Source organism: Chiloscyllium plagiosum, chromosome 4 (genome assembly GCF_004010195.1).
Source record: "Chiloscyllium plagiosum isolate BGI_BamShark_2017 chromosome 4, ASM401019v2, whole genome shotgun sequence".
Classification (NCBI taxonomy): domain Eukaryota; kingdom Metazoa; phylum Chordata; class Chondrichthyes; order Orectolobiformes; family Hemiscylliidae; genus Chiloscyllium; species Chiloscyllium plagiosum.
This window is the reverse complement of record NC_057713.1, coordinates 1,282,765-1,305,067: the sequence shown is the minus strand read 5'-3', so window position 1 is coordinate 1,305,067 and position 22,303 is coordinate 1,282,765. Positions and strand designations below refer to the sequence as shown.

At 48.3% G+C, this 22,303-nt stretch overlaps 1 protein-coding gene across 1 annotated transcript in view; it reads left to right on the top strand.

Moving 5' to 3' along the window:
• The window catches only part of ubtfl (upstream binding transcription factor, like), a 50,395-nt gene that overhangs the window by 17,226 nt on the left and 10,866 nt on the right, over nucleotides 1–22,303 (top strand). The window contains exons 8-16 of the mRNA XM_043687556.1: nucleotides 96–223; nucleotides 658–799; nucleotides 6,937–6,978; nucleotides 7,289–7,441; nucleotides 10,444–10,587; nucleotides 11,964–12,143; nucleotides 13,345–13,455; nucleotides 17,330–17,418; nucleotides 17,877–18,066. Coding sequence (XP_043543491.1) covers nucleotides 96–223; nucleotides 658–799; nucleotides 6,937–6,978; nucleotides 7,289–7,441; nucleotides 10,444–10,587; nucleotides 11,964–12,143; nucleotides 13,345–13,455; nucleotides 17,330–17,418; nucleotides 17,877–18,066 — 1,179 coding nt within the window. The remainder of the gene's footprint in view (nucleotides 1–95; nucleotides 224–657; nucleotides 800–6,936; nucleotides 6,979–7,288; nucleotides 7,442–10,443; nucleotides 10,588–11,963; nucleotides 12,144–13,344; nucleotides 13,456–17,329; nucleotides 17,419–17,876; nucleotides 18,067–22,303) is intronic.

Here is a 22,303-nt window from a genome sequence, read left to right as displayed (position 1 = left end):
GTTTTTCTGACCAACATTTATACTTTAAATGAATTTATAAACACAATAATTTTAACGGACAGCTCATGAGACTTTATTCTGAATTATTTTTGTAGGCATCTATGAGAGTTTATGTGGAGGCTCATCCAGAATTGAACTTCGAAGAACCTGCCAAGTCGATTCTAACCAAAGCTGAGAGACAGCTGAAGGATAAATTTGATGGACGTCCTACAAAGCCACCACCGTGAGTATTCTTTACTCCTGACTTGCTCCAGCTTTTACTGTATTTGCAGGCCTACAAATTGGGGGCTGCAGCTCCATATAGTCAGCAATTGGTGATCGGGAGCAGGGAGTCTTCGTAAATTGTTGTTTTATTCTGTTTTCTGAATCCAGAATCCTAGCTTATATGAAATCAGTTGTGTGTTCCCTTAGTTACAGCTGGCATCTAGTGTCAGGAACCCAAACTGGATTAGAGCTCAGGATTAGTTAGACAGTAAAGCTCTCTCTACACTGTCCTCCATCAAACATTTCCAGGGCAGGTACAGTGTGAGAATAGGCACAGGGTAAAGCTCTCTCCACACTGTCCCCTGTCAAACAGTCCAGGACAGGGACAGCAGAGGGTTAGATACAGATTAATGTCTGATGCGCTAAGCAGTCTGAATTTTGTTCTTACTGCAGGAATGGGTACTCGTTATACTGTGCAGAACTGATGGTTAACATGAAAGATGTTCCGAGCACTGAACGCATGGTGCTATGCAGCAAGCAGTGGAAGGTCATGTCACAGAAAGAGAAGGATACTTACCAGAAACGATGTGAACAGGTGAGAGACACACTGCCTCACAGCTTTCTGCAGAACATCACTGAGTTCAACCATTCACTGGGTGAGAAAGTGCCACACTGGACCAGCAAACCAGCTTTTGGTAACTAACCGCAGGCTAATGGAAGCGTGGAAATAGTAGCAGAAGTAGCATCTTTGTCACATTGAGCCTACTCCACCATTCAGTACAGTTAAAGTGGATCATCTACCTCAGTGCCATATTCCTGCACTCTCCCATTTCCTTTGATATCATGAATATTGAGAAATCTAGTGCAATATTTTGTGAACATGCACAGTGACTGAGGTATGGCCAGAATTTCAAAGATTCACCACCCTCTGAGTGAAAGCTTTTCTTGTCATGACAATTTTGAGCTTCTCCCTTTTTGAGATTGTATGACCATAGATTGTAAAATGTAGCAGCAGAATTAGGCCGTTTGCCCCATTGAGACAGCTGCACCACTAAATTAGAGCATGGCTGATCTGATCATCCTCCAACTCCACTTTCTTGCTTTATTCCCAGAAAGCCTGATTCTTTAATGTTTAGAAATTTGTTTGTCTTTGCCTTGACAGCCTTCTGCAATAAAGAATTTCATAAATTGACTACCGTCTGAGGAAAAAACTTTCAATGCTGTTTTAAATGGGCAACCCCTTTATTCTGAGTTTATGCCTTCTGGTCCTAGACTCGCGCTCAAGGGGGAATGACGTTTCCACATCTATCCTGTCAAGCCCCATAAAACTCTTACATATTTCAATAAGGTTGCCTCTCATTCTTCTGAAGTGTAATGAGTACAGGCCCAACCTACTCAACTGCTCCTCAAAGTAAATCCCTCCATAACCAGGATCAACTTAATGAATCTTCTCTGGATTGTTCCAGTGCAAGTGTATATTTCCTTTAATAAGGAACTAAACCTGTTCCCAGCATTCTAGCTGTTGTCTGACTAGGGTCTTGTGTAGTTTTAACAAAATCTCCTTCTATTACATTCCATTCCCTTTGAAATAAGGGCCAGCATTCCATTACCCAGTGAACTTGGATGCTAACCTTTTTGTGATATAGAACCCCACTAGAACTCCAAATCTCTTCTCTACTGCAGGGTTCTGCAGTCTTTCCACATTTAAATAATATTTAGCTCTTCTATCTGTCCACCTGATATTTCCCTACATTAAAATTCTACCAAGTTATACCTAGTCGTTAACCTATCTGTATCCCTCTGCAGGCTCTCTATGTCATCCTCATCCCTTGCCTTCCCACCTATTTTCGTGTTATCTACAAAGTTGGCTACAGCACAATCACTTATCTCATCAAAGTCATGACAATATTTGTAAGGAATTGTGTCCCCAGCACTGATCCCTGTGGTAATCCAATAGTAACCAATTGCCTGAAAACGGCCTCTTTATGCCAGCTCTCTATCTTCTATCCATGGTTATATCCTACCCCAACATCGTGGGCTTTTATATTAAGTAACCTTATGTGCAGACTCTGCTGAATTATATTATGCTCTGCTATTTGTCCTTTATGACAGACTCAAATGTTTTTCCAATAAAAGATGTTAATCCATTTGGCCTTTTTTACCTTTTGTTTTATCTCCATCCTTGTTTGAATGAGGGAGGTATCAGTTTTCTAATCCTTTGAGACTTTCAAGAATCTAAGGATTCTTGAAAGATTACTACCAGCACATCCATTATCTCTGTAGTTACTTCCTTTAAAATCCTAGAAAGTAACCCCCAGCTTAGAGAACTTATTAACCTTTAGCCCCATTATTTCCCCATCCTCATTCTGTAATGGACCTATGTTCACTGTTAACTCGATCTTTTTTTCAATGTTTCCCCTCAATCCCTCCCCTTCATTGACTGTGCCTCAAAATCTCACTGTGTTAACATTATAGCCTCAGCCCAATCCTGTACTTTGTGATCAACTAGATGGGGAAATGAATACTGCCCTGCCATTATTACACACATCTCAAGAACCAACATGGAAATAATTTGGAGCTCGGAGCTTCTCTTTCAATCAATAACTCAGGCACTGCGCTCTATTATCATCAGAGTCAAACGTAGTGGAAAAGAAAATGCTTCCAGTTGGAGATCAGCTTCAGGATATCTCTGCAGGGTAGTGTCCTTAGGCCTAACCATCTTCAGCTTCACCATCATAAGATTGGAAGTGGGAATGGTCACCAATGATTGCAGAATGTTCAGCACTATTTGTGACTACACAGATACTGAAACAGTCCATATCCAAATCATCAAGATCTGGTTAATATCCAGAACCCAAGCTCTATGAAATCAGTTGTGTGTTCCCTTAGGGCTGGCATCCAGTGCCATGAGCCCAAACTGGATTACATCTCAGAGATACAGAGAGAGTGAATGAAGGAATTTGACCCCACACCACAACTCACCAATAGGATAAATAACACACTAAGGAATCTACAAAAAAGCGGACAGATAACCAGAGCTGACCTACAAAGAATGAAACCGGAAAGCAACAACACCCCCAGATTCTACGGATTACCTAAAGTACACAAACCAGACATCCCACTCAGACCCAGAGTATCACTACCAGGGACACCATCATACAAACTGGCCAAAAAACTACAACAGAAACTGAAACACCTGGTCAGCAGATCCAAACACTCTATACAATCAACACAAGAATTCTTGGACATCATCAGAAATACACACATAGACAAAGAAGAAACCATGATATAATCCGACGTGACGGCACTGTTCACTCGATTGACAAAACCCTAGCCAGAGAAACAATAGCCAAACTACTGGACGTACAGAACAGAAAACAGGACGCTGAACCTATCAACAAAGAAGGCATACTTAAACTACTGGACTTGTGCCTCACAACACACTTCACATTCAACAACCAGATATACGAACAAATCAACAGAACTCCCACAGATGGTAGAATTTGAATGCAATAAAAATCTGGAATTGGGAGTCTGATAATGAACAATCGTTGGGGAGCAGAGGAGGGGGACAAACCTTTCTGTTTCAATAATGCCTTTTACAAAGGGAAATCCTACGGAAACCCTACCTGGTCTCGCCTGCTTGTAACTCCAGACCCACAGCAATGTGGCTAACTGGGTGGATAACAAATGCTATCCTAGCCAGTAGTGCCCAGATTCCATGAATTTAGAGAAAACAAGCTGGTAACACGTTTTAAAATACTTGTGGTCCCTACTATCAGTAATTCACTCTCACCAGCCTGTTATAATCCATCCCTTTGTCTGCTCAACAGCTGTTGTCTCTCTGGGTTCCATCTCCACCCAATTCCCCCACCCTCCTTCCTCTGTTATTTCCGCACCCAGCCTTCTTCAATCTGACTGAAGGTGTGACGCTTGCCAGTTAAGTGGCTGAGGGCTCCCTCCTGTTCTGCAGTCTGGGAGAAAGCTTTGTGTGTGAGGGCGGTGGGGACAAGATTTGAACAAGGAACAAATCCCAGCTTAATTAGTGTTAAATAATGCTTATCCAGAAATGCTCTTGTGTTCAGCAATGTGCGTTCTTGTCCACTGCACATACCCCATTACCTCAGGTACCATTATGCTGACGTTTCCACCAGAAATGTCATTGTCATCAATCTGTCAGCAATTTGGTCAAAATCCCAGCTGCCCATATGGCCTTGCTTCAATCCTTCCACAGTAATAATTACAGCAGGAAATCTGGATCCATCGTGTTATCAGGGTACATTTGTACATCTGCTTTAACAAAAAGTTAAATGATGAAGTATGATACTTTACAACACCATTGTAGGGAAGGCAACACTTGCAGGTTTCATTAAAGGGATTGATGGTAGTCCAGCAATGATGGGCAAAGTACTTAGCTGGTGATCATTTAATGAGGTTGAAACCCAGTGAGATAAATCAATAAACGATATAAATGGAACACGAAATGACACGACCAGCTATCCTTAGTAGCCACACTCGCAGACAACAAGCAACATGAATTCGACTGGGACAACACTACTATCATAGGGCAAGCCAGACAGAGAACAGCCAGGGAATTCCTAGAGGCATGGCATTCATCCACAAACTCCATCAACAAACACATCGACCTGGACCCAATATACCAACCACTACAGCGGACAGCTGAAACTGACAACTGGAAGCGGCAGGGACAGACCACTATAAACACCGGAGGAAACATCAAAGAAGCGCTTCGCAGGAGGCTCCCAAGCACTGATGATGTCGCCTAGCCAGGGGACAAAATGTTTGCAACAAAAACTTCCAGCTCGGCGAACAGAACCACAACAACAGAGAGAGTGAAGCTTCCTCAGACATTGAAACGGCCTATATCCAAATGCATCAAGATTTGGACTATCCAGAACCTAGATTTGAGTTTTGATCAAGTTTGGTCTTGAGTGGCAGTAACATTCATGTCCTACAAATGCCAGGCAATAAGTTTCCAACAAGTGAGAATTCACTTTCCTTTGATATTCAATGGTATCACCATTGCTGAATCTGATACTATCAATATCTTTGGGGTTGCCAATAACCAGAAACTGAGTTGGACTCTCCATATTCATACATATAAAAACTGTGGCTACATGGTCAGGTCAGAGGCTAGGAACACTACAGCAAGTAACTCACCTCCAGACTTTCCAAAACCTGCCCACCATCTATAAGTCAAAAGTGTGATGGAATAATACTCCCCACTTGCTAGAATGAGGCTTGATACCATCTGGGACAAAGCAGCCCACTTGATTGGCACGGCATTCATTCCTCCACACCCACACTCGGTAGCAGCAATGTGTACCATATACAAAATGCATTTAACAGCTCAGTAAGGCTCCTAAAATACTCAACTCAACCTCTCTTTGACTAAGTGTGTTTTGCCTGTCATTACACTCTGGATAAAGAGGTTTCTCCAGAATTCTGATTGAACTTGATAATGAATATTTTAGATTTCCAGTCCAAAGATGTGCAGGGTATGTGGATGGGCCATGTTAAAATTGCCCATAGTGTCCAGAGATGTGCAAGCTAGGTGGATTAACCATGGGATATGCAGGGTTACAAGGATATAGTAGAGGGGTGGCTCTGAGTGGGATGCTCTTTGGAGGGTCACTGTGGACTCGACAGGCCAAATGACCTGCTTCCACATTGTAGAGATTTCATGATTCTATAATTTATGGCCCCTGGTTCTGCTATTGGCTGCAAGTGAAGTTGATTGTGTCTGTCCATTTGAATTGTTTCCTAGTTTTAAAGATCTCTATTAGTGCATTTTTCTGACTTTTTAAACATTGAAACAAGTCCTGCCATATTCATTCTTTCTGATAAATATATCTTCTTAGTTATCGTGGAAATCTTTGTAGTGTCTCCAGTTCCCAATAACCTTTTACTATTATTTTTATTTAATAATGGAATATCGGCATCGCTGGTAAGGCCAGCATTTATTGCCCACCATTCAGTATTACCATGGCTGATCATCCAATTCGGTACACTGTTCTCACTTTCTCCCTATATTGTTTGATCTCTTGAGTCCTAAGATCTATATCTCCATCTTTCTTCAATGTTCTGTCCTCAACAGTTTCCTGTGGTAGAGAAATGCACAGGCTCACCACTATCTGGGTGAAGACATTCCTCCTCAGCTGTGTCTTAAAAGCCCTATCCTCAGACTACCTGGTAATCAGGAACATCCTTCCTGTATCTACCTACACCCTGTCTGGTCCTGTTAAAACCTTAAAGGTATACTTTGAGATTTCCCCCCCTCATCATTCTTTTCTCTAGCAAAGTAGTCCTAACCAATCCAATTTCTCCCATAAATCAGTCCTTTGAACCGTATGCCTTTCTCAGTCACCTGGGAGAGCAGTTAAGAATTAACCAATTGCTGTGGGTCTGAACTCACATGTAGGCCAGACCAGGTAAGGATGGCAGATTGCCTTCTTTAAAGGACATTAGTGAACTAGATGGGTTTTCATAACAATTAATTTACGGTCACTGTGAACCAAGGCTGTAACTTTTAGAATTACAGATTTATGAATTGAATTTCAATTAAATTTCACCAATGCCATGAAGGCATTTAATCCCAAAGCACGGGCTGAGGCATCTCAATTACCATCCAGTGACATTGTAACAGTGCCAATAATGGATAAATAATGATCCCTATATTGCCTGTGACTCTCATTTATGACTCTTCCACAGAAAAAGAAGCTTTATGAGACAGAGATGCAGCGATTCCTCGAGGTGAGTAAATAGTGTTTCCTGTGTTGTTGGAATCTACATTCTAAACTGTGCTGTACCTGACCTGGGAGTATTTATTTGGGTCAGTGTAGAGGGACCTTTACTCTGTATCCATGCCTGTGTTGTACCTACCCTGTTTGATTGGGACTGTGTGAACAGATTTACTCGAGTGTTTGTGTCGTATATGCTGTCACTCTCTTACTCATCATTTTCTATGCACTGTCAGCCTCCAGCTACCCCCTGTCTAATTATAGAGTCTCTGTGGCTTGTTTAGGAAACTAATATTCATGGCAAAAATTACTACATTTTTCAGAGTCTCCCAGATGAAGAGCGGGAGAGGGTATTACAGGAGGAGAAGATCGGAGGCAGCAAAATAACAAGCAATGTAACAACAAATGTACAGAATAATGGCCCTCAGCGAACAAAATCTGGCAGCCCCACTTCACCAGCTTCACCAACCTGCAAGGTCAGTCCCTGATGGCATGGCTGGGAGCATGAAGGCCCAACAGCCATTTCACTCTTCAGTCAGATTGTGGCAAATCATTGACTCACTTTTGTCAAAAATCCCTTTGTTCGTTGACCAAAACCTCCATCAATCCCGGTCCTGAAATTTTCAACCACACTTGGAGAATTGTGTTCATTTCTGGGTATATTATTTAAGGAAGGATGTTAAACCCTGGAGAGAGTTCAAAGGAAATTTACTGGAATGATCCCAGGAATGAAGGATTTTAGATACAAGGAAAGATTAGAGACATTAGGTTTATTTTCCATGGAGCAGAGAAGATTAAGAGGTGACTTGATTGAGGTGAGCCAAAATATGAAAAATTGTGACAGTGTAAAGAAGGAAATTCTGTTTTCACTAGTTGGTGTGTCAGTAATTAGGGGTCACTATTTCAAGATTGTCAGGAAGAGAACGAGGAGTGAGCTGAGGTGAAACTTCTTTACTCAGAGTTGTTTGGATTTGGAATGTGCTACCTAGGCGAGTGGTGGAGGCAGATTCCACAGGAGGTTTTGAAAGAGAGCTGGCTATCTATTTGAAAGGGATGAATTTGGAGGGCTATGGAGATAGGGCTGGAGAGTCGGATCATCTGGGTAGCTCCTCTGGGACCTAGTTCAGGCACAATAGGTTGAATGGCTGCCTTCTGTACTGTAAATTTCTATGGTTCTAACCAACCTCCAGCTACAAACATATGAATGAGAAACAGGAGGAGGCCACTTGGCCCGTCAAGCATGCTCCGCCATTCAGTGAGATAATGGCAGATCTGATTGTAACCACAATTGCACATTTCTTCTTTCCCCCAATAACTTTTGACCCTTTGCTTACTAGTGTCTATCTTTGTCTTGTTTTGGCATTCAGGGTAGTGGCACAAGTGTGTGTTCCAGACGTTTACTCCCCTTTGCTTCAGGAAGTGTTTTGTGACAGCAGCACTAAACAGCCTGGCTTGACTTTTGAGGTTCTGCCCCCTTGTTATGGATTTCACTTCCCCATCATACCCTTTCAGCTCTTAGTTGTTTGATATCTATTGGATGACTTATCAACCTTCTAAATTTAATAAAAGCTTTGTATATTAAACCAGTCCTCATAATTTAACCCTGTCCTATCCTGATGAATCTGCACTGCAGAGAAAGTGAGGATTGCAAATGCTGGAGATCAGAGTTGAGAGTGTGTTGCTGGAAAAGCACAGCAGGTCAGGCAGCATCCAAGGAACAGGAGAATCAACATTTTGGGTATAAGCCCTTCATCAGGAATGAGACTTGTGTGCCAGGGGGCTGAGAGATAAATGGGAGGGGGGGGGGGTGGGCCAGGGGGCCCACAAGCCTCATTCCTAACGAAGGGCTTATTCCTGCTCCTCTGATGCTGTCTGACCTGCTGTGCTTTTCCAGCACCACGTTCTTGAATCTGCACTGTACCCTCTCCAAGTTCATTCTCAGCTGTGTATAGAACTGAACCCAGTTACTCCACATTGGCTGTTTGACCAAGGTTCTCAATGAACTATAACTTTGGTTTGTATACCAAAACTTTGAGATCTTACTAAGGTGAAGTAAGTGTTTGCTGCCAATACACAAAACCCAACGACAGAAGCTTTATATTGGAACCGCAGGGAGTGCTGCTAATGGTTTTATACTCAGCATAAGAACCTGTGATCTGGGAGGAGGAGTAGGCCACTCAGCCCCTTAAGTCTGCACTGCTGTTCAATAAAATCACATCAAATTGTCTGTTCCCATCTACCTCTGAGAAATTAGATTCCATTGCCTAACAAGAATCCACCTACCTCAAAAATATTCAGTGTTTCCCTCTGCCACCTTCTGAGGCAGAGTGTTCCAAAGCTACATAATTCTCAGAACAATTCTCTGCATTTCTGCCATAAAAGGGAGACCCCCGCATTTTGAAACAATGGTCTTTAGTTCTGGACTGACCCAAAAGAGGGTCCATCCTTTCCATATCCATCTTGTCAAGATCATTTAAAGATGTTATGAGCTTCACTTGTCTGAATGTGGGAGGAAGTAGGCCAATTAATTCTTTTCAGCATTTTTAGTTTTATACCAATGCTATTCTCCTTCAATTCCTCCTTCCAAAAACACCGATGCTTTCCTAGCATTTCTGGGAAGATTTATTTGCATATTTTTTCTGTAAAGATAGAACAAAAGTAGTTGTTTAATTGCTCTGCCAATTCCTTGATCTCCATTAAGGGTACTGGCATAGGCCATTTAAGACTGAGATGAGAAGACATTTCTTTCACTATGAAGTGATGATCTGTGGATTTTTAAAAGTATATTATTCATTCATGGCACCTTGGTGTTGCTGGTTAGGCCAGCATTTATTGTCCAACTCTAATTGTTAAAAATCAACCACATTGCTGTGGTCTGGAGTCACGTGTAGTTGGAGTCAGGTAAAGATGGCAGATTTCCTTCTCTAAAGGACATAAGTGAACCAGATCAGTTTTACAACAATTCCATGGTCACGGTTAGAATTAGCTTTTTATTCCAGATTTTTATTGATTGCAAATTTTCATCATCTACCGTGGTGGCATTTGAACCCATGGCCCAGAACATTAACTTGGGGTTCTGAATTACTAGCCCAGTGATAGTACCACTAAACCACCACCTCCCCAGTTCTCTGCCACAGGAAGCTGTTGAGGCCAAAACATTGAATGTTTTAAAGAGGAGTTAACAGTAGTTCTTAATACTGAATGGTGAAGGAGATTCGATGGGTTGAATGGCCTGCTCCTACTCCTATTTTCGACGATTCTGTGTCTGTGGAGAGAATGGAGTGAGGCAGATGAAGGAGTGGGTGTTCTAAATGTGAAGTGATGCTGCCTGTCTTTGTTCTTAGCATCACAGAGCAGGCCAATTCAGCCCCATTGAGTTCAGTTTTATTGTTAGCTTCCTGCATTTCATTTTGAAAGTTGCACATGATGAGTCGCGCAATCTTATCCTCTTTCAGGAATTGTTTCTCTCATTTTTCAGAGTGTTCCTGAGCGTCCACAGCAGCCCATCTCTGCCATGTTCCTTTTCTTCCAAGAGAAACGAAAGGACAATCCCAATCTAACGGAGAGCGAGCTCACCCGGCAGCTGGCCAGGATGTGGAATGAGTTGTCAGAGAGGAAGAGGGTGAGGATGTTAACCTAGTGCTAGAGGAGGTGTCTGAGATGTAAACACAAAGTACTTGGGAAATTGGCAGCATTTAGGGAGAGAGAAACAAAACAACGTTTTGACTCCAAAAGATGTTGACTTTGTTGGATTGAGACCAGGGAGTTTGGAAGTGATGTTTATGCTTGTACTTCACTCTGATCTGTAGTGAGAAGCTGCAGATTTTCATTTTGTCAACTTCCTGATTTGTCTGCTGTTTAACCTGTAGTGAGTGTCAGATCAAAGCCCCCAATTTGCTGCTAATTGTGGCTTTCTTCTCCCTAAAGCCTATTTCCCTGTCAAACACATTGATGTCTGTCTGAGTCCAATTGGACAACAGACACCTTCTCGGAAAAGATCCAAGATGGCAGCTGAGTAGGATGCTTCACGCAGAGCTCATCCGCTCCATCTGTTCCAATTCTATTTTCTCCCTCTATTTTTTTCTTTCTTGTCTCTTCTCAGCCACTGACCTCCCAGCCTTGGAACTTCTGGCCCCCTACCTCACAGCCCATAACCCCTCGGATCCCGACCTCTCAACCCCTGACCTTGCAGCCTCCGACCTGGCTGCCGAAGAACTCTTGGCCTTGGAATTCCTGGCCTCAGCACAGACCCAATGAGGCAGCCCATCGGCCTGGCTTGGTGATCTCCCAGTGGCCCAGCATGTTGGTCTTCAGGGGATACGTGGCGGTCTTTTGGCCTGGCATGGTCTCAAATTAATACCAGAGTGATCTCCCAGTCTCGTGAGCCTTGAGGTGAAGCCAGGCATGGTCTGGATCAAGGCCCAGTGCGGACTGGAGGCTAGGGGTCAACATGGACTGGGTCAGACTTCTGTTTCTCTTTATTATTTTTTTCTCCATTTTATAATTTGTTCTTAAATCTGCAGTGCTCTACTTTTGTTTTAACTTCTCTACTTTTCCAAGAACTGTAACTGAAAACGGTGTATCTAGAGACCTCTGTACCTAAGATGGCACCATCTTGCACACTTTAAACTGTACCCACTTCGGTACATGTCACAGTAAAGCTGATTAATTTATAAGTACCAGGCCCCTCTCCCACACCTCATCGGATTCATTGTCATTCCAGAGAGCAGTAGTTTGAAGAAGAATATGAGCTAAAGAGTTAAAGAGATGGTGGAATGAGCGCAGGGAGAGTGGGGGTGTTGAGAGTAGGGGGGGAATGTTGGGTGAATGAGCATGTGGAGAGGGAAGAATGAGTGTGGGAGGGTGTGTGAACATGGGAGAAGGGATGTGGTGTGAGCGCCTGGACACAGGGGAAGCGAGTACTGTTGTGAGTGCCATGTAGTATATTCCAAATTCCGGGCACTGCTTATCGGCTCTCTTTGTTTTACCGTGCTTCAGGAGAAGTACAAGAGGATGGAAAGAACCTTGAAAGCAGAATACGAGCAAAGGATGCAGAACTTCCTGAAAGAGAAGAAGGAAGCTGGTTCCACAAGGAAAGGGAAGTGGCCTGAAAGCCCCAAAACTGCTGAGAAGATCTGGGAGCAGACAGTGATCAATGATTACACTGCAAAGCACCGGGTATGTATCCAGTGGGACCGGGCCCCTGTTTTTCCAAGTCAGGGTAGTGAGTGGTTTGGAGGTGGCGTTTCCATTTATCTGCTGTCCTTGTCCTTCTAGATAGAAGTGGTCATGGGTTTGGACGGTGCTGTTGCAAGACCTAATTTTTTGTGGTGCAGTCTGACTTCCTTAAACAGACCTGCAGAAGGTGCTGCGTCTCGATTGCTCCACATCTACATCTAACCAAAGAATATACTCCAAAACCTGCAGTCCGTCATGTCTGCAGCAGCTCTCCAAACCAGGCGTTCACTGAATGCCAGGCCCTTGCCTCTTCCTTATCATCCTGTGCATTCTCTTGCCTTTCTGGTAAAGGCTGTATTTCCAGAGTGAAGTCTCACCCACTCTTGCTGCTTCTTGAAAAGAAGCTGAGTCTGTTCTCCCCTAAGAGGAGATCTTATTGACATTTTAAATACTATGAGAGATCCGAATAGAATTAATGGAGAGAAACTATTTCTGCTCGTAAAATGATCAAGAATGAGAGGATATAGAAATGAAGTAAGTCAGTTGTGAAAAATGGAATCATTGCTGGAGGCAGGTTTAGTCGAGGGATTGGATGAATATTTAGATAGAAACAATATACAAAGTTACAAGGAGAATTGGAGAAAGTTATAGTGCTCATTTGGAGAGCCAGGGCAGGCAGGATGGGTTGAATGGCCTCCTGAGCCATATCAGTTCTGAGATTCTGTAATCTGGTTCATTGATGTCTTTTAGGGAAGGAAATCTGCTGTCTCTACCTGGTCTGGTCTACATGTGGCTCCAGGCCCATAGAAATGTATTGGACAGTTAATTGCTATCTGAAATGCCCCAGTAAGTCATTCAGTTTGAGGGCAATTGGAGATAGGGAGTAAATGCTGTGACTTTGCCAGTGATATTCATGCCCCATGAGAGAGTGAAGATTAAAAAGCCACCCAAGCACAAGGGTGTACCTATATGCAGATACACATACAGTCACAGACATGCATATGGACACATGCAGGTACACAACATGTGTGTCCCTCCTGTATGCCTTAGAAATAGGTACCTCGGTGGGAATTCCCTGGAGAGCCACCTGTCCCTCACTAGTTCCATCTCTCTCATTCCTGGATTCTAAAGACTCGCAGTGTATTGAGAGTTCAATCTTGCTCTTTTAATCCTTTTTACTGATTGTGTCTCATGCTCACAGAATGACCGCAAAAAAGCTCAATCAGCAATGGAGGCTGCTTGGAAGGCAATGGAGAAGAAGGAGAAGATTCCTTGGATTAAGAAGGCTGCAGATGACCAGAGGAGATATGAGGTGTGCTGGACTCATTCTCCTCCTTATCCTCTTCCACTAGCTCCATTCCCTTCACTCCCAAAGGTCCTCAGGTGTTGTTGGTGGGTAGATCCTGGGCTCTGATTGCCCTGGAGATTCCTCACCACATGGAGGTCCAAGCAAGAAGACCAACTTGCATTTATGTAGTAACTGCCACAAACTCCAGTCCCAGTGACTTCTCAGTCAAAGCTTCAGTTTTGTGCCAGTATCATGGATATATGTCTGTATTCCACTAATACCCTATGAATGAAACAGCAATGTGACGATGAGCAGGTATTCTGCACTTTGTGATGTTCAGATGTAGACATCAGTCAAAACACTGAGGACTAATTTCCCTGTTCCCATTCAAAATAGTGCTATGGCTTCAGTTTAATATCAAGAACAGTTTCTTCCCTGCCGTTATTAGACTGATCAATGAACTCTGTAACATCAGATAATGTTGATCTTGCTTCGTGTACCTCCTCTCAGCCTCACCGTCTCTAAGCACCCTATGCTCTGTCTGTCCTTACTTACTATGATCTGCCGATACTGCTCGCAAACAAAGTTTTTCACCGTCTTTAGATATCTATGAAAATGATAAATCAAATAAAATATCTGAAACACAATATCCCAACACAGTGCAACACTCCCTCAGCACTGACTCTCTGACAGTCAGCACTACAGTCCTCTGATACTGGTGCTCCCTCAGTGCTGACCCTCCAACAGTGTGGCAGTCCCTCAGTAGTAACTGCCTGACAGTACTAACTCTTCAAATGTGCAGTGTGCCTTCAGCACTGACCCTCTAAATTGCAATGCTCCCTCGGCACTGACCCTCCAAAAGTACGGCGCTTCCTCAGGATTGACCCTCTGACAGTGCGGCACTTCCTTGGCACTGATCCTTCAACAGTATGACACTCACTCAGCACTGACCCTCCGACAGTGCGGCGCTCCCTCAGCACTGACCCTCCGACAGTGCGGCGCTCCCTCAGCACTGACCCTCCGACAGTGCGGCGCTCCCTCAGCACTGACCCTCCGACAGTGCGGCGCTCCCTCAGCACTGACCCTCCGACAGTGCGGCGCTCCCTCAGCACTGACCCTCCGACAGTGCGGCGCTCCCTCAGCACTGACCCTCCGACAGTGCGGCGCTCCCTCAGCACTGACCCTCCGACAGTGCGGCGCTCCCTCAGCACTGACCCTCCGACAGTGCGGCGCTCCCTCAGCACTGACCCTCCGACAGTGCGGCGCTCCCTCAGCACTGACCCTCCGACAGTGCGGCGCTCCCTCAGCACTGACCCTCCGACAGTGCGGCGCTCCCTCAGCACTGACCCTCCGACAGTGCGGCGCTCCCTCAGCACTGACCCTCCGACAGTGCGGCGCTCCCTCAGCACTGACCCTCCGACAGTGCGGCGCTCCCTCAGCACTGACCCTCCGACAGTGCGGCGCTCCCTCAGCACTGACCCTCCGACAGTGCGGCGCTCCCTCAGCACTGACCCTCCGACAGTGCGGCGCTCCCTCAGCACTGACCCTCCGACAGTGCGGCGCTCCCTCAGCACTGACCCTCCGACAGTGCGGCGCACCCTCAGCACTGACCCTCCGACAGTGCGGCGCTCCCGCAGCATTGACCCTCCGACAGTGCGGCGCTCCCGCAGCATTGACCCTCCGACAGTGCGGCGCTCCCGCAGCATTGACCCTCCGACAGTGCGGCGCTCCCGCAGCATTGACCCTCCGACAGTGCGGCGCTCCCGCAGCATTGACCCTCCGACAGTGCGGCGCTCCCGCAGCATTGACCCTCCGACAGTGCGGCGCTCCCGCAGCATTGACCCTCCGACAGTGCGGCGCTCCCGCAGCATTGACCCTCCGACAGTGCGGCGCTCCCGCAGCATTGACCCTCCGACAGTGCGGCGCTCCCGCAGCATTGACCCTCCGACAGTGCGGCGCTCCCGCAGCATTGACCCTCCGACAGTGCGGCGCTCCCGCAGCATTGACCCTCCGACAGTGCGGCGCTCCCGCAGCATTGACCCTCCGACAGTGCGGCGCTCCCGCAGCATTGACCCTCCGACAGTGCGGCGCTCCCGCAGCATTGACCCTCCGACAGTGCGGCGCTCCCGCAGCATTGACCCTCCGACAGTGCGGCGCTCCCGCAGCATTGACCCTCCGACAGTGCGGCGCTCCCGCAGCATTGACCCTCCGACAGTGCGGCGCTCCCTCAGCACTGACCCTCCGACAGTGCGGCGCTCCCTCAGCACTGACCCTCCGACAGTGCGGCGCTCCCTCAGCACTGACCCTCCGACAGTGCGGCGCTCCCTCAGCACTGACCCTCCGACAGTGCGGCGCTCCCTCAGCACTGACCCTCCGACAGTGCGGCGCTCCCTCAGCACTGACCCTCCGACAGTGCGGCGCTCCCTCAGCACTGACCCTCCGACAGTGCGGCGCTCCCTCAGCACTGACCCTCCGACAGTGCGGCGCTCCCTCAGCACTGACCCTCCGACAGTGCGGCGCTCCCTCAGCACTGACCCTCCGACAGTGCGGCGCTCCCTCAGCACTGACCCTCCGACAGTGCGGCGCTCCCTCAGCACTGACCCTCCGACAGTGCGGCGCTCCCTCAGCACTGACCCTCCGACAGTGCGGCGCTCCCTCAGCACTGACCCTCCGACAGTGCGGCGCTCCCTCAGCACTGACCCTCCGACAGTGCGGCGCTCCCTCAGCACTGACCCTCCGACAGTGCGGCGCTCCCTCAGCACTGACCCTCCGACAGTGCGGCGCTCCCTCAGCACTGACCCTCCGACAGTGCGGCGCTCCCTCAGCACTGACCCTCCGACAGTGCGGCGCTCCCTCAGCACTGACCCTCCGACAGTGCGGCGCTCCCTCAGCACTGACCCTCCGACAGTGCGGCGCTCCCTCAGCACTGACCCTCCGACAGTGCGGCGCTCCCTCAGCACTGACCCTCCGACAGTGCGGCGCTCCCTCAGCACTGACCCTCCGACAGTGCGGCGCTCCCTCAGCACTGACCCTCCGACAGTGCGGCGCTCCCTCAGCACTGACCCTCCGACAGTGCGGCGCTCCCTCAGCACTGACCCTCCGACAGTGCGGCGCTCCCTCAGCACTGACCCTCCGACAGTGCGGCGCTCCCTCAGCACTGACCCTCCGACAGTGCGGCGCTCCCTCAGCACTGACCCTCCGACAGTGCGGCGCTCCCTCAGCACTGACCCTCCGACAGTGCGGCGCTCCCTCAGCACTGACCCTCCGACAGTGCGGCGCTCCCTCAGCACTGACCCTCCGACAGTGCGGCGCTCCCTCAGCACTGACCCTCCGACAGTGCGGCGCTCCCTCAGCACTGACCCTCCGACAGTGCGGCGCTCCCTCAGCACTGACCCTCCGACAGTGCGGCGCTCCCTCAGCACTGACCCTCCGACAGTGCGGCGCTCCCTCAGCACTGACCCTCCGACAGTGCGGCGCTCCCTCAGCACTGACCCTCCGACAGTGCGGCGCTCCCTCAGCACTGACCCTCCGACAGTGCGGCGCTCCCTCAGCACTGACCCTCCGACAGTGCGGCGCTCCCTCAGCACTGACCCTCCGACAGTGCGGCGCTCCCTCAGCACTGACCCTCCGACAGTGCGGCGCTCCCTCAGCACTGACCCTCCGACAGTGCGGCGCTCCCTCAGCACTGACCCTCCGACAGTGCGGCGCTCCCTCAGCACTGACCCTCCGACAGTGCGTACTGTGACATATCACCAACAATCAAGGGAAAAACTGCACCTATCAGAAGCAAATAATTTACTTCCCACTGAGGCCATAACTGGCCAGTGCCCATAACCACAACAGGCAGCAGCTGATTGGCAGTGGGTCTTGTTGTAACAGTGCTCCTGTTTTATTGTAGAGAGAGCTGTTAGAGGGTCGCTGGGCCCGGACCTCAGCACAGAACTCCAAGAAGCCGAAGTTTGTTGGCGAGCCAAAGAAACCACCAATGTAAGTGACCATTCTTCCCCCAGCTACCACTGTCCATTCCCGATCCTTATCCACACCTCCCAACCCCAACATGCACAACCCCAGACCCCTGACAGGCCCTGGATGCACCCTGTCCCACACCCAGGCCCCTCCATACACCCTGTCCCACACCCAGGGCCTTGTATACTCCCTGTCCCACACACAGGGCCTTGTTTACTCCCTGTCCCACACCCAGGGCCCTGGATACTCCCTGTCCCACACCCAGGGGCCTGGATATCCACTCCCCCCCCACCCAGTGCCCTGGATACACGCTGTCCCCCACCCAGGCCCTGTGTACTCCCTGTCCCATACCCAGGGCCCTGTGTACCCGCTACCCCACAACCAGGGCATTGGGTACCCGCTACCCCACACCCAGAGCCCTGGATACACACTGTATCTGCCTTGTCCAACCATGGCCTGACCTGTCCTATCATCTGCAGGAGTGGCTACCAGATGTTCTCCCAGGAGTTGCTGACTAGTGGGGAGCTCAACCACTTCGGGCTAAAGGAAAGGATGGTGGAGATTGGGAAGAGGTGGCAGAAGCAGAGCCAGGCCCAGAAGGATGGCTACAAAAAACTGGTAGAGGAGCAACAGCAGGAGTACAGAGTGGAGCTTGAAACGTGGCTCAAAGTGAGTGACTGCACTGCGTTCACAGACCTGCCCCCACCAGTACTGTACCCCAGTGTTACACAGTGATAGACCTGTCCCCACCAGTACTGTACCCCAGTGTTATACAGTGACAGACCTGCCCGCACCTGTACTGTACCCCAGTGTTACACAGTGATAGACCTGTCCCCACCAGTACTGTACCCCAGTGTTATACAGTGGCATACCTGTCCCCATCAGAACTGTACCCCAGTTTTATACAGTGACAGACCTGTCCCCACCAGTATAGTAACCCAGTGTTATACAGTGACAGACCTGTCCCCACCTGTTCTGTACACCAGTGTTATACAGTGACAGACCTGTCCCCACCAGTACAGTAACCCAGTGTTATGCAGTGACAGACTTGTCCCCACCTGTACTGTACCCCACTGTTATACAGTGACAGGACTGTCCCCACCAGTACTGTACCCCAGTGTTATAGTGACAGACCTGTCCCTGCCAGTAACTGTACCCCTGTGTTATAGTGACAGACCTGTCCCCACCAGTACTGTACCCCAGTGTTATACAGTGACAGACCTGACCCCCACTAGTACTGTACCCCAGTATTAGACAGTGACAGACCTGTCCCCACCAGTACTGTACTGCAGTGTTATACAGTGACAGACCTGTCCCCACCAGTGCTGAACCCCAATGTTATACAGTGACAGACTTGTCCCCACCAGTACTATACCCCAGTGTTACACAGCGACAGACCTGTCCCACCAGTACTGTACCCCAGTGTTATACAGCGACGCACCTGTCCACACAAGTACTCTACCCCAGTGTTATATAGTGACAGGCCTTTCCCACCAGTACTGTACCCCAGTGTTATACAATGACAGATCAGTCCCCATTGCTACTTTACCGCAGTGTATAGTGATAAATCTGTCCCCAGCAGTACTGTATACCCCAGTGTTATACAGTGACAGACCGTCCCCACCAGTAACTGTACCCCAGTGTTATACAGTGGCATACCTGTCCCCACCACTACTGTACCCCAGTGTTAGACAGTGACAGACCTGTCCCCGCCAGTAACTGTACCCTTGTGTTATAGTGACAGACCTGTTCCCACCAGTACAGTAACCCATTGTTATACAGTGACAGACTTGTCCCTACCTGTACCGTACCCCAGTGTTATACAGTGACAGACCTGTCCCGCCAGTACTGTACCCTCGTGTTATACAGTGACAGAACTGTCCCCAACAGTACTGTACCCCACTGTTATACAATGGCATACCTTTCCCCACCAGTACTGTTCCCCCATGTTATATACTGACAGACCTAACCCAACAGTGCTGTGCCCAAGTGATAAACGGAGACAGACTTTTTCCCCACAGTACCCCAATATTATACACAGACAGACCTGTCTCCACCAGTGTTATACAGTGACAGATGTGTCCCCACCAGTACTGTAGCCCAGTGTTATACAGTGACAGACCTGTCCCCACAAGTACAGCAACCCAGTGTTATACAGTGACAGACCTGTCCCCACCTGTACTGTACCCCAATATTATGCACAGACAAACTTGTCCCCACCAGTACTGTACCCCAGTGTTAGACAGTGACAGACCTGTCCCCACCAGTACTGTACCCCTGTGTAATACAGTGACAGACCTGTCTCCACCAGTACTGTACCCCAGTGTTATACAGTGACAGACCTGTCCCCACCAGTACTATACCCCAGTGTTATACTGTGACAGACTTGACCCCACCAGTACTGTACCGCAGTGTTATACACAGACAGACCTGTCCCCACCAGTACTGTACCCCAGTGTTACACAGTGACAGATCTGTCCACACCAGTTCTGTACCCCAGTGTTATACAGTGACAGAACTGTCCCCAACAGTACTGTACCCCACTGTTATACAATGGCATACCTTTCCCCACCAGTACTGTTCCCCCATGTTATATACTGACAGACCTAACCCAACAGTGCTGTGCACCAATGATAAACGGAGACAGATCTTTCCCCACAGTACCCCAATATTATACATAGACAGACCTGTCTCCACCAGTATTATACAGTGACAGATGTGTCCCCACCAGTACTGTACCCCTGTGTAATACAGTGACAGACTTGTGCCCACCAGTACTGTACCCCAGTGTTATACAGTGACAGACCTGTCCCCACCAGTACTGTACTGCAGTGTTATACAGTGACAGACCTGTCCCCACCAGTGCTGTACCCCAGTGTTATACAGTGACAGACTTGTCCCCACTAGTACTATACCCCAGTGTAACACAGTGACAGACCTGTCCCACCAGTACTGTACCCCTGTGTTATACAGCGACGCACCTGTCCACACAAGTACTGTACCCCAGTGTTATAGTGACAGGCCTTTCCCCACCAGTACTGTGCCCCAGTGTTATACAATGACAGATCAGTCCCCATTGGTACTTTACCGCAGTGTATAGTGATAAATCTGTCCCCAGCAGTACTGTATACCCCAGTGTTATACAGTGACAGACCTGTCCCCACCAGTAACTGTACCCCAGTGTTAGACAGTGACAGACGTGTCCCTGCCAGTAACTGTATCCTTGTGTTATAGTGACAGACCTGTCCCCACCAGTACTGTACCCCAGTGTTATACAGTGACAGACCTGTCCCCACCAGTGCTGTACCCCAGTGTAATACAGTGACAGACCTGTCCCCACCAGTACTATACCCCAGTGTTACACAGCGACAGACCTGTCCCACCAGTACTGTACCCCTGTGTTATACAGTGACAGACTTGTGCCCACCAGTACTGTACCCCAGTGTTATACAGTGACAGACCTGTCCCCACCAGTACTTCCTGAAGAAGGACTTATGCCCGAAACGTCGATTCTCCTGTTCCCTGGATGCTGCCTGACCTGCTGCGCTTTTCCAGCAACACATTTCCAGCTCTGATCTCCAGCATTTGCAGACCTCACTTTCTCCACCAGTACTGTACCCCAGTGTTATACAGCGACGTACCTGTCCACACGAGTACTGTACCCCAGGGTTATATAGTGACAGGCCTTTCCCATCAGTACTGTACCCCAGTGTTATACAATGACAGATCAGTCCCCATTGCTACTTTACCGCAGTGTATAGTGATAAATCTGTCCCCAGCAGTACTGTATACCCCAGTGTTATACAGTGACAGACCTGTCCCCACCAGTAACTGTACCCCACTGTTATGCAGTGACAGACCTGTCCCCTGCAGTACTGTACCCCAGTGTTATACAGTGGCATATCTGTCCCCACCAGTACTGTACCCCAGTGTTATACAGTGACAGACCTGTCCCTGCCAGTAACTGTACCCCTGTGTTATAGTGACAGACCTGTCCCCACCAGTACAGTAACCCATTGTTATACAGTGACAGACTTGTCCCTACCTGTACCATACCCCAGTGTTATACAGTGACAGACCTGTCCCGCCAGTACTGTACCCCAGTGTTATACAGTGATAGAACTGTCCCCAACAGTACTGTACCCCACTGTTATACAATGGCATACCTGTACCCACCAGTACTGTTCCCCCATGTTATATACTGACAGACCTAACCCAACAGTGCTGTGCCCCAGTGATAAACGGAGACAGAGCTTTCCCCACAGTACCCCAATATTATACACAGACAGACCTGTCTCCACCAGTGTTATACAGTGACAGATGTGTCCCCACCAGTACTGTACCCCTGTGTTATACAGTGACAGACTTGTGCCCACCAGTACTGTACCCCAGTGTTATACAGTGACAGACCTGTCCCCACCAGTACTGTACTGCAGTGTTATACAGTGACAGACCTGTCCCCACCAATGCAGTACCCCAGTGTTATACAGTGACAGACTTGTCCCCACCAGTACTATACCCCAGAGTTACACAGCGACAGACCTGTCCCACCAGAACTGTGCCCCAGTGTTATACAGCGACGCACTTGTCCACACGAGTACTCTACCCCAGTGTTATATAGTGACAGGCCTTTCCCACCAGTACTGTACCCCAGTGTTATACAATGACAAATCAGTCCCCATTGCTACTTTACCGCAGTGTATAGTGATAAATCTGTCCCCAGCAGTACTGTATACCCCAGTGTTATACAGTGACAGACCTGTCCCCACCAGTAACTGTACCCCAGTGTTACAGTGACAGACCTGTCCCCACCAGTACTGTACCCCACTGTTATACAGTGACAGACCTGTACCCTCCAGTACTGTACCCCAGTGTTATACAGTGACAGACCTGTCCCCACCAGTAC